The sequence below is a fragment of the Tupaia chinensis genome, unplaced genomic scaffold (assembly GCF_000334495.1).
Source record: "Tupaia chinensis unplaced genomic scaffold, TupChi_1.0 Scaffold000099_1, whole genome shotgun sequence".
Lineage (NCBI taxonomy): Eukaryota > Metazoa > Chordata > Mammalia > Scandentia > Tupaiidae > Tupaia > Tupaia belangeri.
The window spans coordinates 3,369,174-3,390,801 of record NW_006159563.1 but is presented as its reverse complement, the minus strand read 5'-3'; the positions used below and the strand labels follow the sequence as shown (position 1 = coordinate 3,390,801).

At 40.2% G+C, this 21,628-nt stretch overlaps 1 protein-coding gene across 3 annotated transcripts in view; it reads right to left on the bottom strand.

Moving 5' to 3' along the window:
* Nucleotides 1–7,319: 7,319 nt before the first annotated feature.
* ACOT12 (acyl-CoA thioesterase 12) overlaps nucleotides 7,320–21,628 on the bottom strand; it is a 57,876-nt gene continuing 43,567 nt past the window's right edge. For all 3 annotated transcript variants that reach the window (XM_027769951.1, XM_014585918.2, XM_027769952.1), the window contains 4 exons: nucleotides 14,967–15,100; nucleotides 12,074–12,202; nucleotides 9,613–9,739; nucleotides 7,320–9,346 (listed from right to left, as the gene is read on the bottom strand). In XM_027769951.1, coding sequence (XP_027625752.1) covers nucleotides 9,197–9,346; nucleotides 9,613–9,739; nucleotides 12,074–12,202; nucleotides 14,967–15,100 — 540 coding nt within the window. In that variant the 3' untranslated portion in view covers nucleotides 7,320–9,196. The remainder of the gene's footprint in view (nucleotides 9,347–9,612; nucleotides 9,740–12,073; nucleotides 12,203–14,966; nucleotides 15,101–21,628) is intronic.

Below are 21,628 nucleotides of genomic sequence, written 5' to 3'. Positions count from 1 at the left end.
CCAATTTATATTCCCACCAGCAGTGTAGGAGAGTTCCCCTCTCACCATGCCCCTGCCAGCACTTATCATTATTATTATTATTTTTTTAATCTTAGTCGTTCTGACTGGGGTTAGGTGGTATCTCATTGTGGTTTTGATCTGTATCTCCCTTATAATGGATATTGAGCATTTTTTCATATGCCTTTTGGCTATTCATATATCTTCCTTAGAGAGTGGTTTTTCCAACTCTTTCTCCCATCTTTTAATAAGGTTGATCATCTTTTTTGGGGACAGATGCCTGAGTTCCCTGTATATTCTGGTTATCAGTCCCTTATCTGACCCATAATTTACAAAAATAGTTTTCCATTCTGAGAGCTGTCAGTTCACACTGATTATTGTGTCCTTGGCAATGCAGAAATTTCTTAATTTGATGTAATCCCATTTGCCTATTTTGGGGATTATTGACTGTGCTTTGGGGGTCTTATTTAAGAAGTCTTTGCCTACCCCAGTGTCTCTCAGAGTTTCCCCAGTGTTTTCCAGCAGTAATTTATAGTTTGAGGTCTTATGTTTAGATCTTTGATCCACTTTGAGTTGATTTTTTTGTCAATGGTGAGAGGTAGGGGTTTAGATGAATCTTTCTGCAGGTGAATAGCCAGTTTTTCTAGCACTATTTGCTAAAGAGGTTTTCATTTTCTTATTGGATTGACCGGTACCATTTGTCAAAAATCAGTTGGCTGTATGTTTAGGAGTTTATTTCTGTGGTCTCTATTCTGTTCCATTAATTCAGCTGTCTGTTTCTGTGCCAATACCACACTGTTTTGGTTATCACAGCTTTGTAGTATATTTTCAGGTCAGGGAGTGAGATGCCGCCGACTCTACTTTTCTTGTGCAGGATTGCTTTGGCAATATGAGGTCTTTTATGATTCCAGACAAATTGTATGATTGTCTTTTTTAGGTCTGTTAAGAATGTCTCTGGCACTTTAATAGGGATTGCATTAAATATGTAGATTAATTTGGGTAGAATTGCCATTTTGATTACATTAATTCTTCCAATCCAGGAACATGGGATGTTCTTCCACTTTTTTGCGTCATTTTCAATTTCTTTTTTAGTGTCTCATAGTTTTCCTTGTGGAGGTTTTTAATGTCTTTGGTTAGATTTATTCCTAGGTATCTTATACTTTTTGTGGCTATGGTAAATGGAATTACTTTTTTCAGTTCTATCTTAGCCTGCCTGCTGTTTGTATATAGAAATGATATAGATTTTTGAATATTGATTTTGTATCTTGCAACTTTACTATATTGTATTCATTTATTACTTCCAGTATTTTTTTTTCATGGATACCATTGGGTCTTCTATGTATACAGTCATGTCATCTGCAAATAGATAGTTTTACCTCTTCTTTTCCTATTTGAATGCCTTTTATTTTATTCTCTTTTCTGATTGTGTTGGTGATGACTTCCAGTACTACATTGAAAAGGAGTGGAGAAAGTGAGCATCCTTGTCTTGTACCAGTTTTTAACGGAAAGGCTTTCAGCTTTTCCCCATTCAGGACGACGTTAGCTATGAATTTTTCACAGACATCTTTTATTGTGTTGAGAAATGACCCTTCTACATTGATTTTGCTGAGAGTCTTGATCATGAATGGATATTGTATCTTATCAAATGCTTTTTCTGCATTAATTAATATGATCATATGAGTTTTATCTTTCTTTTTGTTAATATGGTATATTACATTTATGGTTTTACATATATTTAAGCAACCTTGCATCCCTGGAATAAAGCCTACCTGATCGTGATGTATAATCTTCTTTATATGTTGTTGGGTACAATTTGCTAGTATCTTATTGAGAATTTTTGCATCTATATTCATCAGAGATACTGGTTTATAGTTCTTCTTTCCTTCTCCTGTCTTTGTCTGTCTTAAGGATAAGGGTAATGAAGGCTTCATAGAAAGAATTTGGGAGAGCTCCATCCTTTTGGATTTTTAGAAATAACTTGAGCAGAATGGAGGTTAACTCTTCTTTAAAAGTTTTGTAGAATTCAGAGGTGAAGCCATCAGGACCAGAGCTTTTCTTTGTTGGGAGATTATTCATTACTGATTCAATCTCCTGGATTGTTATGGGCTTATTCAGAGTTTCTACATCCTCCTGACTCAATCTCAGTAGATTATATGTGTCCAGGAATTTGTGCATGTCATCCAGATTTTCTTGTTTGTTAGCGTATAGTTGTTTATAGTATCCTCTAATGATGTTTTGTATTTCTATTATGTCTATTGTTATATTGCCTGCTTCATCAAAAATTTGATTTACCTAGTTCCTTTCTCTCTTCTTAATTAGTCTAGCTAGTGGTATATAGATTTTGTTTATCTTTTCAAAGAACCAGCTTTTACTTTTATTTATTTCCTGTATAGTTCATTTATTTTCTATTTCATTTATCTTTGCTCAGATCTTTATCATTTCTTTTCTCCTGGAGTTTTTTGGATTTTTTTTGTTATTGTATTTCCAGTTATTTGAGGCATGATGTTAGGTGGTGCATTTGCCTTCTTTCCATCTTCTTATGAGCAATAATTGCTATGAACTTCCCTCTTATGACTTCTTTTGCTGTGTCCCAAAGATTATGGAAACTTGTATCCTCATTGTCATTGGCTTCCATGAATCTTTTGATTTCAGTCTTAATTTCTTCAGTAGTTGTGAAATCATTCAGGAGTAAGCTATTTGGTTTCCATGTATTTGTGTATTTTTGAGGATTTTCCTTGAAATTAATATGAAGTTTAATTCCATCATGGTCGGAGAAGATGCTGGATATAGTTTCTATGCCTTTGAATCTGTAAAGGCTTGCTTTGTGTCCTATTATGTGGTCAGTCTTCGAAAAGGTTCCACATGTGAGGAAAAAAGTGTATCTTGTGGTTTTGGGGTGAAAGCATCTCTCCGTTTAGATCTAACAGTCATTCCTTCATGTATTTGGGTGCTCCTGAGTGAGGTGCATAGATATTTATAAATGTTATATCTTCTTGATGGATTAGCCTTTTTACTACCATATAGTGCCCTTCTTTGTCTCTTTGAAACATTTTATATTAAAGCTTATTTTGTCAGAAATTACTATCACAACTCCAGCTATTTTTTGGTTCCCATTTGCATGGGATAGCTTTTTCCAGCCCTTCACTTTTAGTCTATGTATGTCTTTATCCATTAGATGCATTTCTTGTAGGCAACAGATAGAGGGTTTCTGTTTTGTTTGTTTGTTTGTTTGTTTTAATCCACTCAACCAGTCTATGTCTCTTGATTGGAGAATTTAATTAACATTCAATGTTATTATTGATATTTCTGGACTAATCCCTACCTTTAAGTTGGCAATTGTCTTGGATTTTTTTTTTTTTTTATTCCCTTATTTCTGGATGTTCATTCTTTAGTGTTCCTGGAATAAGACTCTCTTCAGAGTTTCTTGAAGAGCTGGTTGGTCTGGTGTTGGAAAATTCTTTCGGGGTTTGTATGAGAAGATTTTAATCTTTTTTTCACATATGGGGGATTAATCTTGCTGAATATAATAATCTTGGTTGAAATTGTTTCTCTCTTAATATTTTCAATATGTCTTCCCATTCTTTCCTTGTTTGCATTGTTTCCATTGAAAGGTCCAGTGTTAGCCTGATGGGGTGACCTTTGTAAGTCACTTGTCGTTTCTCTCTTGCCAATTTTAGTATCTTGTCTTTATCTATGGTTTTGGCCAGTCTGGTTAAGATGTGCCTTGGGTAGGATCTTTTGGATTGATTCTATTTGGAGTCCTTTGTATTTCTTGGGTCTGGATGTTTGAATGCCTCTCTAGACTTGGGAAGTTTTCTTCCAGGATTTCTTGGAATAGATTTTCCATGCCGTTATTAGTTTCTTCACCTTCTGGGATGCCAATTATTCTGATATTTAGGCATCTTACGGAGTCTAGTATTTCTCGTATATTATCCTCATGGGTTTTTTTTGTTGTTATTTTCTCTATCTTTTTGGTGTTTTCTTTTAGGTCAGAGGTTTTATCTTCTACATCAGAGATTCAATCTTCAGCATGGTCTAATCAACTTTTAATACTTTCAAGAAAGTTTTTGATTTCCTCTATTACAGATTTCATCTCTAATAGTTCCATATGAATCTTATAGTGTCCATTTCTTCTTTCAGATCACAGAAGAACTTCCTCATAACCTGGAGTTCATTGTCTCTTTTCTGTTCCAATTCATAGAGATTTGTCACTATGAATGTTCTGAATTCTTTGTCTGACATCTCAATAACTTCTGTTTTTTCAAGAGATGGAGAGGAATTATTGTTTTCTTTTGATGGGGACATATTTCCTGGTTTCTTCAAACTTGAGGCTCTTCTACTTCTAGCCATTGGGTTATGCATTCACTTTTGGATACCTTTTTGGAGAATGTTTCTGGGCATTAGGAACAAGTTTGCTTTCCTTTTGTTGTGGAATGATGTGTGCCAAACTCTTTGTTATGTTTATCAATGTGGTGCACACAGCAGGAGCCTTCTATTCAGGTGTGTGAAGAGCAGTTTCTCCTTTTTCACAGATGGATCAGTTAAAGGGAGGGCTCTGGGACCCTCACAATACAAGGATATTTGAAAATTATAATTCTAGACCTGTCTAGTCCCTCTGGGTGGGAGGAGAAGATGACAATATAAGAGGGAAGAATGAGAGTATGAAAGAAAGAAAGAAGAAAAAAAAGTCATGCTGGTAAGCAATTTCACGAGGGGGCTGCACATGGAAAGGGACTCTGCTGGAGAGCTGGGGGCTGCCCTAAGGGGTGAGGAATAGTAGTAAATTAAGAAAAAGAAAGAAGAAGAAAAAAAAGCAGTGGTACCTACCATTCTGGTGGATGGAGGTGCCTGGCTCTGAGCTTGAGAAAGTTGAACTGGGACCTGAGGAGCTGGGGCTGGGGCCTGAGGAGCTGGAGCTGGGGCCTGAGGAGCTGGAGCTGGGGCCAGAGCCAGTGAAAGGCCCTGCATCAATTTCCCTGATTGGCCAGGGGGCTGCAGATGGAACTGGGCTCTGTCGCAGAGCTGAAGGCTGCCCTTTCTGGTGTGTGTGTGTGTGTGTGTGTGTGTGTGTGTGTGTGGGAGGGCTCTGAGCCTGGAAGAGCTGGACTGGGACCTGAGGAGCTGGAGCTGGAGCTAGAGCTGGGGCCAAGGCCAGTGAAAGGGTCTGCCTCAATTTCCCTGACTGGCCAGGGGGATGCAGATGGAACTGGGCCTCTATAAAAAGGAACTGCAGGGACCAGCAGGTGGCGTGGTGGGTAAGGTGTTGGACTCCTATATGGCTGACAGCAGTTTGTGTCCCATACTCAGAACCTTGAAACTTGCACTGGGCACATGTGCATGTGTGCCCAAGGTCCTGAGAGGAGAGTGGAGAAGGGATTGCATCATCCATTCAAACAATAGATTTCAAACTTTTGAAATGCTCTAAGTAGAGCCTGATGCATTGCTATTATTTTCTCTGCCATACTTTTTAGAAGTCTCTAAAGTTCAGTAATCCTAAATGTGGGAACTTCAATTTAGCCTTTGCCAATGATCTGAGAAGGAGCCAAGTGGATGAGTTCTGTGTCTTTGTTCAGAGGCATAAAATCAAAAGTGAAATCTTTTATTCTTTTTCTTTTTTTCTTTTTTTTTAATGTGAGGGAGAACAGGGGGGATGGAGAATATTTTTCACTGGGTCTCACCATGTCACTATTCTCCTGCCCTAGGTTCCCAGCTAGCTAGGACCACAGGTACGCACCACTGCACCCAGTGAAGACTGGAACTCAGGCTTCCCTTGTGGCCTTAGTCACTGTGAAGCAGTGACCCCCCACTGCACCACTGTGGCTGGGCCTAAAAGCACTAACTTTTAGAAAGGGTAGAAGGGGTTTTTGGGGGGTACAAAGAAAGGTAAAAATGGAAAAATGACAGGACCTGCTTCATTACAAGACTGGAACAGACCTTGGTGGTCCAGGCAGTAGGGTGCCTGTGCAGTGCTGGAGTCATATAGAAGGTTCTGAGTTCTAATGTTGGGTCCACCTGAATAGGTAAGGTGCACCTGTAGGCACATCCAGGATCCCAGCTGCTGAAAGGCTGAGGAGAGATTCGTGGCGTGGCAATGCCATCAGGGGTTTCTCTCTTCACCTCTCTCGCTGTCATGACAGGAAGAATGAAAAAAAAAATAAATAATGACTGGGGCAAACTGAATACACAAACACCATTTAAGAATCTTCTGTAATGACAGAAATGTTTTGTATCTGTACTGTCCAATAGGTAGTCACTAACCACAGAATAATGCTACTTGAAATGGGGCTAGTATGGTTAAGAATTGATTTTTTTTTTAAAAAGATATTTTTGCCTTAGGATGTGTACACTTGCCAGAGAGAGAGAGAAACAGAGATAGTGAGAGGAAAAGTGAGAAATCATCCTTTAGAGTGGATGGCCATGCTACAATCCCTTCTTTCTCCATTGTCCTCCTAGGATCTTGGGTACTCACACACACATGACTGGCATGAGTTTCAAGCCACTGGGTCTGGGACCCAGACCATGATCAGCCACGTGGGAGTCTAGTATGTAACCGCTATACCATCTGCTTGTCCCAAGAACTGATTTTTTAAAAACTTTTTAATTTTTGGAGAGGTTTTTGCTATAGGGCGCATGCACTCACCAGAAAGACAGAGACAGAAAGCAAGAAATCACCCCCCAAGGGGGATGGCCACACCACAATGCCTTCTCTTCCATTCTCCTCTTGGGATCTTTGGCACACGCACACGTGCCCAGTGTGAATTTAAGCCACCGGGTCTGGTATTTGAACCGCGGTAGACTACGCGGTTGATTTAATTTGGATCCTACATGGTTGATAAGCAGTTTGAGTCCCAAACATTACAGCTTTAGAAACATTCTAGGCGTGTGTGTGTGTGTGTGTGTGTGTCCAAAATCCTGATAGAAGAGTGGAGGAAAAGGAATTGCAGCACGGCCATTCCTCTTCCAGGGGTGTGGGGGGGTGCTTTCTCACTTTCTCTCTCTGTTTCTCTGGTGAGCACATGCATCCTATAGCAAATTAAAAATAATAATAAGAAGAAAATGGAATGTATTTAATTTTCATTTAGATAGCACATGTGGCCAGTGACTACCGAATTTATAGACTATGCCTGTGTTACAAATTAGAGTGGGCAATGTCTTTATATCTGCAGTGATCCTGATAAAGTCACTCTCCCCTTTCAGTCTCACAATATTTCTATTCCTGTTGAGAAAAAAGCTTCAAAAGCACATATTCAAAGACATTGGTTATGCAGTTAGCATTTAGAAGTGTTTCCATTGTAGGAGAAGCATGAAATTGCAGAATACAGTTTCAGTGTAATATAACCTCTTTATTATTAATTTTTCCACCTTTTTTAAAATGTAAAAGTATTCCCCCCAAATCTTTCTACTTCTGGAATGTAATGTACAATTATTTTAACCTATAAATCATATCCACTCTTCTATTGTATATAAATATTAATTCCTAAAATTACAGCACAGTTCAAAGTTAATGTAAATGAAGATATGCTGACATAGAAAACTAAAAATAATTACGACTTGGGTGGGTGGGAGGTGGGCAGAGGCAGCGGCAGCAGAGAGCTGGCAAACTAACAGCAGGACGGATCTAGCGTGGTCAGTGTTCTAAGTTCAAACGCAGAACTCTTCTGACTTTTCAAAGTTGTCCTGTAGAGGAGGCGAATTTGACATATTCTGGTTTGTCTTGTGAGTTAAGACAAATCACAGACAGAGGCGAATAATGAATGTTGAAGTCCAGGGGATGAAGTGCTAATGTGATGGTTATGAAAGAAGAGCTCAGGAAATATTCTTTCCCCGCAATATCACATTTTGCAGGTACTTTGTGTGTATATATAGCAATAGATACTAAATTGGTCAGCCACCTTGAATATATGTTAAATGACACTAGTAAAGTAGTTCTTATTACTAAAATTGATTGGGCTCCATTATGGTTTAATGTCTCCCTAATTTAAAGCTCTAAAACATGTAATACATCTTGTCAGATGCTCCTGCCATGCAGACACCTGCTGCACGTGGAACAATGCCATACATTAATCAACTAGTCACCTTCTAGCAAATCATCATTTTAAATTTTATAAACTCATATAACATTTCTAACAGGACATATGTCTCACCTCTGTAACCTAAAACTGCTTGTGATCATTTTAACTGCATTGGTACCATTTTACAAAACATGTGATATAGTACCCTGGCAATTTCCCATTATCTGTGTCCCTAGAAGAAGCAGAACCACCGAAGATCTAAAACTGAGTTTTACAGTTCTTCCCATGCAAATCCAGATTTCTGGTGTTTGACTTGAGATACTGTCTAAGCCCATTACTGTATTGCTAAAAAGAGGTACCCAAGACTGGGTGATTTATAAAGAATAGAGGCTTATTTGGCCCATGATTCTGGTGACTGCTAAGTCCAAGAACATGGGTTTGGCATCTGGGCGGCCTCTAGTCCTGTATCACAACATGGTCAACAGAAGCAAGAAAAAAGGTGCATGTGAACAGAGAGAACCTCTGGGCAGCTCTTACTTTTAGAACCCATTCTGGTAGAAATTAGGCCCTTCTCATGAGTGTGAGAACTCACCCCTGTTGGGAGACACAGCATTCATTCATTCATGAGATTAGTGTTCCCATGAGGCCACCCACTAGGCCTCACCTCTTAAAGGTCTTACCATCTCCCGGTGCCATTACATTGGGACCAAATCCCCAAACATGAAACTTTGGAGGACATACCATTAGCCAAACCATAGCAGATGGTTTTACAAACAATTTTTTTTTTTTTTTTTAATTTGCCAGAGGTGCATGTCCAGAGAGGGAGTCAGACAAGGAAAACAAGAAAGCAACCCCCAACCCCCACTATGGGGCACAGTGATGCTGCAATCCCTTTTCTGTCTTCCTCCTCTCAACATTTTGAGCATCCTCATGCATGTACCTGGCCTATATTTCAAGCCACTGGGTTGGAGACTTGAGCCGTGCAGTTGGCCATGTGATGGGATTCAGCCCCCTTAACTACCAGGCCATGGGCTTGCTGATTTTTTTTTTTTTTCCTCTTCTGAACTCCATTTTGCTTAGGCTGATGTTAAATTACTTTATGGCCCCAAAGTTTGCCAAGTATCCAGGATAAGAGTGCTTGGAATTAAAAATGGGATATTACATTCTAGAGAGTTGATAGCTGACCGTTAAAATGTGCTCGCAAACCCATCCATGGTAGTACTCTCTATGAATCGTATACAGGAGGCTGCTGCTTCTTCGATGGATTTTGACCAGCCACCAAGATTTCCAGCAAAGTAAGGAAGGATGCTAGCAGAAATCTGGTTAAAGTAAGATACCTGTGACAAAAAGAAAATGCAACATTTTAATTTCTCATTGATTTGGAGCTCTTTCAAGCAAAGATCTGAATTTTGCTGGTGCAGGAGAAGCTATGACTGTAATCATATGGGGATATTCTGGAATGGAAGTGAAAGGACAACTTTAGGAGTTCCCTAGTGTGAACACGAATTTCAAGATGACAACGAATTAGGAAATCTGGGTAAATTAAGAGATTTTTCTCTATCTGTAGAAACAAATTAGGCTGCAGATGCTTCATCACACGTACAGTGCACGAACTGCTGTCGACAGGACGGATGAGAAATCCAGCACAGATGATGTCGCTTCTGATGTACTGTGGAGACGGTGGGACTGAGGGCAGGGTCACCGACTTCACTGCCACTGTGTAAGTGTTTCTGAAAGACAAACAGGCAGTTCCTAACTTCTCGTGAGAGGTGAAGGATAGATGCCTATAGATACTGCAATTCATTTACATAGGTAGAAGCGAACCTCAAAAGACCCAGATCTCCTGGATGAGTGGTCTGCATCCGAAAACATGCTCTATGGCTACATTCAAGCATAGGAAATAGTAATAAGGGCCACGGGTGTTTTCTCTAAGAATTACATACGCTTTCTCTAGGAATCGTGTAGAGCTTTATATGAATTGTACTTGCTTTGGAAATTGGCTCAGCCTCCAAACTGAAGTTTTATTGTGCCCTACAGGGATCTGATTTCAGTCTCCTCTCTTCTTAACTTAAAAACAATACCTATTGTTTTAAATAACCCTCAAACAACTGAGAATCCTATTGACTGGAAAAATATATGTCTTCCTTTAGTCCGTTCTTGCTTTGATCCTATTCCCCACCCTCGAGGTGAACCCTCTTCCTTACATTTTGTTATGTAGCCCTCTACATCTTTTTATAAATGTATGATAATGACATTTCTATAAGTACATGTACACATATAGATTTGTACACGCATATAATCACTTGACGAATATTGGTCTACAATTTGATTTTTTAAAAAGAATTATTTAACTTTTTAACTATTTATCTATTTATTTATTTATTTATTTTTAATTTGACCAGAGAGAGAGAGAGAAGGTGAGAAAGCAAGCCACCAGGTCCAGGACTTGAATCGTGGTCAGGCATGTGTGAGTGTCCAGTGCCTTAACCACCATGCCAACTGCTGGTCTCCTACAATTTGATTTTTTAAGTGTGTTTATTTGTTTCTCCCATGACAGGCAGAGAGAGAGAGAGAGAGAGAGAGAGAGAGAGAGAGAAAGACAGGTACCTGCAAAATGGTCCTCACATCTTGTTCCACTCTCAGCCTCAGCCAACCTGGATTATGGTCACACATGCATGTGCCCATGGACTCTCAGAACACCAACCCAGGACTTTCTCAGGTGAGGCCAAGGACTTTCTCAGGTTGTGCCACCACTGCTCCACCATTGTGCCAATGTCTGGCCCTGGATTTTTCACCTAACCAATATTTGGAGGTGTTTCTGTGTCAGTATGTCCATACCTACATCATCTTTTTAAATAATGGCACACAGTATTCTACTGTATGAATCTCCCATAACTTATGAAATGAAACTTTAATTTATTTCTAATCTTTTAGTTTATTTCTAATGCCTTTTTTTAAAGACTAGGCTTTGCTCTGTTGCAATCCTCCTGCCTTAGTCTTCTGAGTAGCTGGGATTATAGTTGTGCATTACCATGTCCAGCTCTTTCATGCAGATCCACTATCTTGCCCACACTCACCTTGCACTCGCAATACTCCTGCCTCAATATCCTGAGTAGCTGGGATTACAGGTGCATGCTACTTCACCTGGTCTTCAGATTGAGCCAAGAATGAGTCCAGGCCTCCCATGTCATCCCAGCCAATGGAGCAGGAGCATGATACCAGCCCATGCCACCACAATTGGGCCATCTAATATCTTTTGGCATAAGCGATACTACATAGAACAGCTATGTACATTAATGCTCATATATGTGTTGGGCTATTTACGACACTTCCCCTTAGAAACTGCATGCTCTGAGCAGTGCAATGCACACAGAGGAGCTTTCTATGGGCATTCTGATTTGCTAGCCCAGCCAACAGCCAGCTCTGTTGAATATCTAGTACAATCAAGCCTTTGTGAATTCTAGACCAAATCCTGGTGCTTTATTTGGATTTCACTGCATTTCTACTGATAAGGGAATGTTTCAAATGGTTACAAATACCTGTTTTACGTGCACCTAAAGCAATGGAAAAGAGAACTGCTTTAGGATCCATTTTATCATCCTTACATGGTGCTTTGCACACAGTAGCACTTAAATATATACTTGTTCATTGTTTTTTAGTAATAGCTAAATAACCATCTAGAAAAATTTCAAATAAGGGCCAGCCCAGTGCCCAGTGGTTAAGGGAGCTAGATCCCACGTGGTCAACCATGTGGTTCAAGTTCCAGATCTGGTGGCTTTAAAAACATGCTGGGCATGTGTGCCTGCATGCCCCAAATCCTGATGGGATAGAGATATGGAGGGGAAGAGACTGCAGCATGACCATATTCCATTGGGAGGTACTTTCTCCTCGTCTGTCTCTCTCTGGTGAGTGCATGTACCCTCTGGCAAATTAAAAATAAAATTCACATGAATATCATTCAAGATCAGAAATGCTATATTGACTTCCTTATTTTCATTTCAACCTTTTAATTTCTATGTTATACTAGAAAATATTGCTATAACACTTGAACCACATATACTCACCCATCTTTGAGAGGCTTTCTTCGTGATACAAGTATTACCAAGTCTTTGGGCTTGTCACCGTTCACCGTAGGACAGGTGATGTAATATATCTGATCATCTTCACTCACCCAGTCTATGACTTCACAGGACCTATGTAAATAAAGCAATACAAAAAAAAGAAAAAAAATACTTTCTACCTGCTATAATAAGGCATTCACTCACTTCATTGTTTGCATAATCTCAATATTGGTATCCACATTCACACCTTCAGTCCACCTAACCATCCCCCAAAGTCAGCATTACTCCTACATCTAGAATGAGCTATTTGGTCCAAAGAAATCATTCTGTATATTATGACAACAACCTGATTCCATGCTCATTTCCCTCAGTACTTTGAAAAAGGTGTGAACTATTTCACCCAACATTATTGTTGGATAAGATCGAGTAAAAGACTGGTGACTCATACATCCAGTGAAGATTATTAGATAAAGAAATGTGGTGGGGGACCAGAAGTTGGCGTAATGGCTATGTCGCTGGACTCCCACGAAGTTGACTGTGGGCGTGCGTACCCAAGATCCTGAGAGGAGTATGGAAAAGAAGGGATTGCAGCATGGCCATCCCCCCCTGGGGGGTGATTTCTCGCCTTCTGTCTCTCTCTGTCTTTCTGGTGAGCACATGCACCCTGTAGCAAAAACCTCTCTAAAAAAAAAAGAAGAAAGAAAGAAAGAAATGCGGTGGATTGGAAAGAGAACTAAGAGAACTAAGTGTGGAGTCAAACTACTGCCTTTTGTCTGTAACTTATAACAATGATGTGTTAGGCAAGTCATGTTTTTCTTCCTTTGTAAAAATGTAAATAATACCTACGGGTTATTGTGAGGATTAAATAAAAACACCTGGCCTAGTACCTGAATCACAGAAGGTGTACAAGGAAAGTTAGTTGAATTAGAATTAACTTGTTTATTCCTGTGTTCATTCAAGTGTGGTTCAGCTGGAATATCAAGTAAAACAGAAAATAGCAGTAGAAGCATTATAAAAGAATTAATACAAAACTTCTCTCTTTTTGGAGAGATTTTTTGCTGTAGGGTCATATGCTCACTGCAGAAACAGACAGACAGAAAGTGAGAAATCATCTCCCAGAGGGGATGGACATGCCACAATCCCTTCTCTTCCATTCTCCTCTTGGGATTTTGGGCATGCACACACACGCCTCTGGCATGAGGTTTAAGCACCTAGGTCCGAGACTCAAACTCCAGTGGACTACATGGGAGTCCAGCAACATAACCTTTACGCCATCTGTTGATCCCTGCTTATTCTTCTTAAAAGTTTTGTAATTATAGACTATCTCTAAATATTAATGCAAGAAAATCGAAAAAGCTTTCCCCTTCTCTCAGAATGTTTTATTATGACAGTATTAACCATGATGTATCATTCTGGCATCTATGCAAATATAACATATGACCCCAGAGATGTTTCACATTAATGGTATTAAATTGTCTATTACATGGTACTAATCACTGTGAGCTTTACAAATTTTAAAGATGAACCTCTACCTTGTCAAGATTAGAAAATAAGCAGTAACACTTAATGTAATAGGAAGCCCACTCACCAACCCTCCCTATTAAGGTGCTGGCATAGCTCCGAGGGCTATGTGGCCCAGGATTGGACCAGAATATAGTCACTGCCAGTGCAGTTGATGAGGCACATAGCTCTGTTTTCCAGGAAAGGGAGGAAAGTAGAGAAGGAAGATTCAGAGATGCTGGAGATGGAATGGAGGAATAAGAGATGCAGGCTGACAAGAGCAGGCCACAATGAGACAGGCAGAACAGGAGGGAATCCTTTCACCAGGACTCACATGGCCTGCTCTCCTGGCTTCTCACCAGTTTGGATTGTTTCATAGGAATAAAAAAGAACTACTGGGATGAGCTGGTGGTATAGTGGCTTGATTTCTCATGGTCAACTGAGTGGTTTGAGTCCCGGACCCAGTGATTTGAAAACATGCCAGGCATATATGCATGCATGCCCAAGGTCCCAAGAGGAGAATGGAGGAGAAGGGATTGTGGTGTGAAATCACTCCCCTTGGGTGATTTCTCACTTTCTCTCCCTCTTTCTGTCTTTATTGAGTACACATACCCTATATTACACACACACACACACACACAGGAACTGCCAATTAAATATCAAGAGTGGTAAGGGCAATTGGGCGATACCCTCCTTAAGAACAATGGGGCTGTGTATTAAAACATGAGAATGAAATCGAGTCTGACAGCACTGACTTCCAATTCAGATTCCACCACTTCACTGCCTGTGTAATCTGGGAAACTTCAGAACCTCTCTTTTGCTAAAAGGGAACAATAGTAACCTTGAAGTTATTGGCGGAATTATAATAGATGTGGGTAAAGCACGCCAACTCAGTATAAATAATCAGTATAATAAGTGAGTATAACAATTTTTTGCTTTGCATGTCTCTATATCATCTGACATAGTATTCTGTGCTGTATAAACTTTAAAAGGTAGCTTTTCAGGGAACCAGCAGTTAGCGTAATGGCTATGTCGCTGGACTCCCACGTAGTCGACTGCAGTTCGCGTTCCAGACCCGGTGGCTTAAAACTCACGCCAGGCGCGTGTGTGTGCGTGCCCAAGATCCCGAGAGGAGAATGGAGGAGAAGGGATTGCGGCGTGACCATCCCCCCTGGGGAATGATTTCTCGCTTTCTGTCTCTATGTCTCTCTCTGTCTGGTGAGCGCAGGCGCCCTATAGCAAAAACCTCTCCAAAAAAAGAAAAATAAGGTAGCTTTTTGTTAAAAAAAGCAATGGGTCATATGTTGGGCAATGAAGATAGACTGCAATGTGGAGATTGTCTCATCTTTTACATCATGTCAGGGTTGATTAAGAAAAATTTTAAATTAGTTCTTACATGCAATGGGGGTCCCACAAAGGTCGCTTTGTAAAGTCAGACAAGAGGTGATAAGCCAAGTGTGCTGGACTTTCCACATGCTTTTCAACCCAAACTGATACAACGTCGTGTTCTTCCAGAGTGTATATTTTTATCTAAAAGATAATAACAGGAAAAATTAAAATACAAAAGAAAAATGTATGTCTTTACTTAAAAACTGTGCATCATATAAATACCTATAAACTGATCGCACTAATGAAGGCATTCTGTTAGCTGGATTTAAAAGAAGGCCAACAATGACAATTTCACTTCAAATACTTAGATTTCTAGAAGTCTGACCAGGATGCTACAATCTCATGTCCTCTAAACAATACGTGACTTGAAGGTGGGTTAATTATCATGCTTCCGTTTTTCTCATGAAAAATAAACAAGCATTTCTTTCTCTCTTTATTATGGTTCTCTGCCTCTACCCAGGAGCAACAGAAAATATCACCGGACTGTGAAGCAGGCCAGGGTCTCATCCTCCCAAGAGACTTTGGAGCCAGGACTATAGCTAAGGACACTTCCTAGAATGTCAGATGTGTCTTCAAGTGAGCCCAGGGAACCCAGGAAGCAAGCCAACCACCTCTAGAATGGTTGCAGGGGACAGTCAGATCTTAACACGGTTAATGTGTGCACACCACAGTGAGGAAACACAGAATCTGTTCTGTCCAAAAAACAAAACCATGTGACCATATTGGCCTAATTAAGAGTTTCACATGTTCCCTAAACATGCCTCACAGTCTCTTATTATCTCAACAGCTACAAAAAAAAAAAAAAAAAAAATCTAACAATACTTGCCATCTTTCTGGCACTTTCTTTTTCAATAAATAAACAAAAAATCAGCCAGTCTGAGCCACACTCTTCTAAATCTGCAAGCCCCCGGCCTCCCCATTAAAGATCATTAGCTGTCTCGCGTGCTTTATCCTATTCATGTTTCTGCAGGTCCCTTAGCTGGGCTAAACATGACATAGAACCAACTCAGTCTCTCCGCAGGAAACCCCAAAGCACCATACTTCTTCAGCATTACCTTCAACACTGAGCATTCTTTTCTTTCTTTTAAGAAAAAACAAATTAATTATTTCTTCCGTAAGAGAGAAATAGAGACAGGAAGAGACAGAGAGAAAGGCATAGGCAGACAGGCAGAAAGGCACCCTTTAACAAATGTTCATGCGACAGTCCACTCAAGAGTCCAATCCCTTACCACTCAAGAGTGGTAAGGGCAATTGGGCGATACCCTCCTTAAGAACAATGGGGCTGTGTATTAAAACATGAGAGTGAAATCGAATCTGACAGCACTGGCTTCCAATTCAGATTCCACCACTTCACTGCCTGTGTAATCTGGGAAACTTCAGAACCTCTCTTTTGCTAAAAGGGAACAATAGTAACCTTGAAGTTATTGGCGGAATTATAATAGATGTGGGTAAAGCACGCCAACTCAGTATAAATAATCAGTATAATAAGTGAGTATAACAATTTTTTGCTTTGCATGTCTCTATATCATCTGACATAGTATTCTGTGCTGTATAAACTTTAAAAGGTGGCTCAGATCATAAGCACGTATGTGTGGTGTGTTCAGGGAAGTCCCAGAATATGAACCTAGGACCTTTCCCATATGAGTCCACCACTTGGGACCCACATCCTTTCCTTTCTGAATCTCAAAGGCTCATTTTGCTGTTTCTAATGCATATTATTTTTTAGAGAAGAGGAAGCCTATCTCGGAGACCCAATTGACATATACTTAACCATTAATGCAACCCCTGTTACTCTGAGATTGTCTTCTACTGTGCTTTTGACAATAATCAGAGATCTGTGTTCAGCTAAGAGCACATTTCTATCTTGTCCGTTTTTTTTCATTTCTTTCAGGGTGCTTTGAAGTTAGTGTTGAAATTTGCTATCTTGTAATTATTCCCCTGGCAACAAACTGTGACAAGACAAACAAACCTGGGGTTAGATCTTCACTGTACGAATCAAGCAGATGTAAAAACCAGGCTGTGAAGGGAAATTTTGATTTAAACAAAAATATCATCAATAAGAGAATGAAGAAATGAGAAATTAACTAAGAACAGCTTAGAAAGGGAATAAATGATTACTTGCTTATACCATTTTGCCTCTCCAGTTGGCCTGGAACCCAGATTGCAAAGGCAGGCATGACCTCTGCTGTGGCACTTCTCGGACACAAAGGAAACCATGAGTGGAACTCTGGCTGGTTGCCGAGACTCACCCTACTGGGCACCGGTGTGCCTACCTTTGTCCTCAGCACAGGGAGAGTAGAAAGAGGCCCATTGGTATAAAGCCAGAGAGAAGCAACCTTATCAAAGCTCATTGAGGGTTAAAGAAACAATTATTCAATGATATTTGTTAAAGCACAGTAAGGACAACTTTATTTGGGACCATCATGGTAAAGACAAAGACCACTACACTCGGGTATGGCAGTCAAGAGAGAGAAGAGGCTCAACTCTGAATATGTCCTGAGCCAGTAAGGTTTTATAGACAAAGAGCAGGGGTGGGGAGGGGGGCATCACTGGGAAGAGAGATTCTGGCTAAACCAGCGAAAGAGGCCCATTGGTATAAAGCCAGAGAGAAGCAACCTTATCAAAGCTCATTGAGGGTTAAAGAAACAATTATTCAATGATATTTGTTAAAGCACAGTAAGGACAACTTTATTTGGGACCATCATGGTAAAGACAAAGACCACTACACTTGGGTATGGCAGTCAAGAGAGAGAAGAGGCTCAACTCTGAATATGTCCTGAGCCAGTAAGGTTTTATAGACAAAGAGCAGGGGCGGGGAGGGGGGCATCACTGGGAAGAGAGATTCTGGCTAAACCAGCTTAACAGGATTCTTGCTGAAGGTTTTATAGACAAAGAGCAGGGGTGGGGAGGGGGGCATCACTGGGAAGAGAGATTCTGGCTAAACCAGCTTAACAGGATTCTTGCTGAAGACAGCTCAGCTCAGGGTGAGGGTGATCCCACATCACTTAGAATGATAAAGGATGAGAAACCTGATCAGATATCAAGAATGAAGGGTTCTTACTGAATTGACTGAGGAGCATTCTTCTCTAAAAGTGCTTTCACAAGGAAGTGCACAAATGGCTCTGCACTTTGGCCATTTTACTGGCACTGCAATCTCAGAGAAGCTGAGGGCCAGTGGCCAGGGCGAACTTCATTACCCCAGCCATATGCTGGCCATGGAAGAGCCATGCTCTACTGTGGTGGAACCAGGGTGAAGAGGCATGGCTGAGTCTTGTAAAGAGTTGAATTGTGTTCTCCCATCCTCCTCTTCCCCCAACAAATTCATAAGCTGGAGTCCTAACTTCCTGTCTCTCGGAATGTGGCCTTGTAAGGAATAGAGTCATTGCAGATATAACCAGTTAAGGCAAAGTCATGCTGAGTAGCCTGAACCCCTAATCAAACATGGCTGCCACCGTTAATAAGACAGGGAAACTGGATATAGCTATGCACACAGGTAGGACACCACATGGCCATGAAGGCAGAGATCAGGTGATGTGTCTACAAGCCAGGGAACATCAAAGATTGCCAGGAAACCACTGGAAGCTAGGGAGAGGTGTGGAACAGATTCTCCCTCACTTCTCCAGAGGAGCCGCCCCTGCTGATGCCTTGATCTCAGACAATTTTTGCTTAGTGAAAAAATTCTCCAAGAACAAATCCTCGGGAAAATGAGTTTCTTTTTATGCTTGGGAAAATAGAGCTTAAATTCCATTTGTAATAAACTCAGATGTTCTCTTTATTATTTGGCAGTTTGAGAATTTTATTCTATGAAATGAAGTTTAAAGTAAGTAGTCTCCAAATTTGCTGGAGTTTGCTAACATTTTATTAGTCATAATGCTTTTGCATTCTAATACAGTTCTAGCTGGATTGGGGTTTGGATATCTTAAACAAATAGTATAAGAGGAAATAATTAAAAGTTTTAGAATTTTTGTGCTGTCAACAAACATGTTGTTGAGCTACATTGTGGGAACAAGGGAAAAACCAGTTTTATAGAAGCATAGGAGACCCTGGCTTTCTTTGGAGGTACCTGGGGAGTACCACAAAGGCTAAAGAAGGGGGGTGGTTGGAGAGGCAGCTCTCTGGGCCCAGTCCCTCTCCCAGCTTTAATGAGAATAGCTCCCCTCTGGGCTCTTCCTATCCTGGGGTTCTGTCCTCTTCAGGCAGTCCATATCATCCAGGCTTCCACCATAATTTTTCCAGCACATTCTTAGCTACTTTTTAAAGAAAAAGTTACTTTTATCAGGCCAGTCTCCTATGCCACCTAATTTCCACCATAAGGTCTTGGCTCAAACTAGCCACTGCAGTTTCTTACACTGTCTTCAAGGAGGTAAGAATTATCTCCTCTTTGAAGTTCTCTCTATGTATCTGACTTCCCTGGCTTTGAATTGCCTAAGAGCTGACCTTTGTTTCAACACTACAGTCTCTCACTTACTTATGAATTACCTGCTAATTATTCTCCAGCCATTCCATTTGTGCATGGTAAAATACATCTCTTTCTCCTTGTATTACTACCATATTTATTCCCATCATTACAGATAAAAAAATGAAATGAAATATGAGTCAAAACCATAAACAGTGTTCAATTTCATTACAAACAATAGAAACTTCGGACTTTTACCATCTATCTTAGTTCATTATTGTACTGCTAAACAAAACCTGAGGATGAGAGATTTAATAAGAACAAAAGTTGATTTGGCTCATGATTCTGGTGGCTGGAGCATTGCAAAGGCATGGAGTAGGCACCTGTCTATCCTCTTTGGCATCATAACATGATGGAGAGAAGTAGAAGGGTCAGCAGGCACATGCAGAGAGGGTGACCTGTGGGCAGCCATCTTACTTCTATAACAGCCTTTTCTGATTCTCCTGGCTGTACCAGGAGAATCAGGACATATGGTTACGCTATTTTACAGGCTACATCCACTTCCATAATAGTGAGAACACATTCCCCTGAGAGACGGCATTCATCTCTTCATGAAGATGGTATCCTATTGATCCAACACCACTACTAGGTCCCACCTCCTAAAGGTCTCATTTCCTTTTAACACATTGGAGTTCAATCTTTCAGCACATGAATCTTTGGGGGACAAACCAAACCATAGCACCGCTAATTATGTAGAAAATAAGTATCGGGGACCAGCAGTTATCGTAATGGCTATGTCGCTGGACTCCCACATAGTTGACTGTGGTTCAAGTCCCAGACCCAGTGGCTTAAACTGACGCCAGGTGCGTGCGCATGCATGCCCAAGATCCCAAGAGGAGAATGGAGGAGAAGGGATTGCGGGATGGTCATCTCCTCTGGGGGTGTGATTTCTCGCTTTCTATCTCTTTGTCTCTCTCTGTCTTTGTGGTGAGCGCATGCACCCTATAGCAAAAACCTCGCCAAAAAAAGAAAAGAAAAGAAGTATCAATTTTAAAACGTGAAATAAGTACAATTCTTAACAGACAGTATAAAAATTACTCAATTAAAAAGTGACAGAAGAAAATAAGAGAGCCATATTTTAAAATTAAAAACATATAAAAACCATACCAAGTGGGATGGAAGAATAGAATAACTTGAAAGAAAAGAAAGTTTATCCGATTTTTAAAAATCAGTTTATCATAAATATAATAGTTTTTAAAAAAACATTTATTTATTCAACTTTATTTATTTATTATTATTATTAATTTGTGATAGGGCACATGTACTCACCAGAAAGAGACAGAGAGTGAGGGAGGGAAAGTGAGAAAGGAAGTTGCCAGGTCTGGGACTCAAACCATGGTTGGTCACTTTGGGAGTTCAGCACCTTAATCACCATGCCACCTGCTGGCCCCATAAATATAATCTTAAAAGGGAGAGATTCAAATTCAACAGCAATAACACAAGAATGTTTCTTTGATTATACAATACTCTCTACTAATTATCTACACAAAAATTAAGAATTAATCATTTGGGCCACAGGCCTTCAGGACAAGGTTCCACATGGCTACAATGAACTAGATTTTTAAGGGAATGAAGATTTTCTACTAATAATTCAGCCTCCAACAAACGAGCTAGTGGTAGGGAGCCCCCCCTGCACCCCCAGCCTCCTTCTCTCTCTGTCTCTCAGTTCCTGTCTTTCCCTGCTTCTGTCTTCCCTTTTTTTTTGGTAATTTTTCCTTTTTACCCTTTTTTTTTTAAAAAGGCACAGTTTTTCTCTGGCTCTTAGCTCCACCTTTTTTCTTGTTAATTTTGACTCTGCTCCTCCCATCCAGGCAGAAGAAGCCACGGGCCTTCAGGACAAGGTTCCACATGGCTACAGTGAACTAGATTTTTCACGTGGCGCGCAAGCGTGCCGCGGTTTTCTATTTTGTGATTTTTTTTTTAAAAAAGAACGGTAATTACAAATTTTTAATTTTTTAAATTTTTTTGTCTTTTTTTTTCTTTTTGTTGTTGTTTTTCTCTGTTTCATTTTCCTTTTTCTTGTCTCCCCACCCTCCAATATCCTTTCAATGTATTTTTAGACAGATCTAAGAGCACTGTAGCTAAACATCCAAATACTAATAGGGTTAAAATATTCCCCACTATCTACTGAATCTGCTGCTCCAGCGAGCACAATAGAACAGCAAAGAGATTCTAGATCACCTCTGTCTGCTTGCTCCTGAACATTAAGGCTG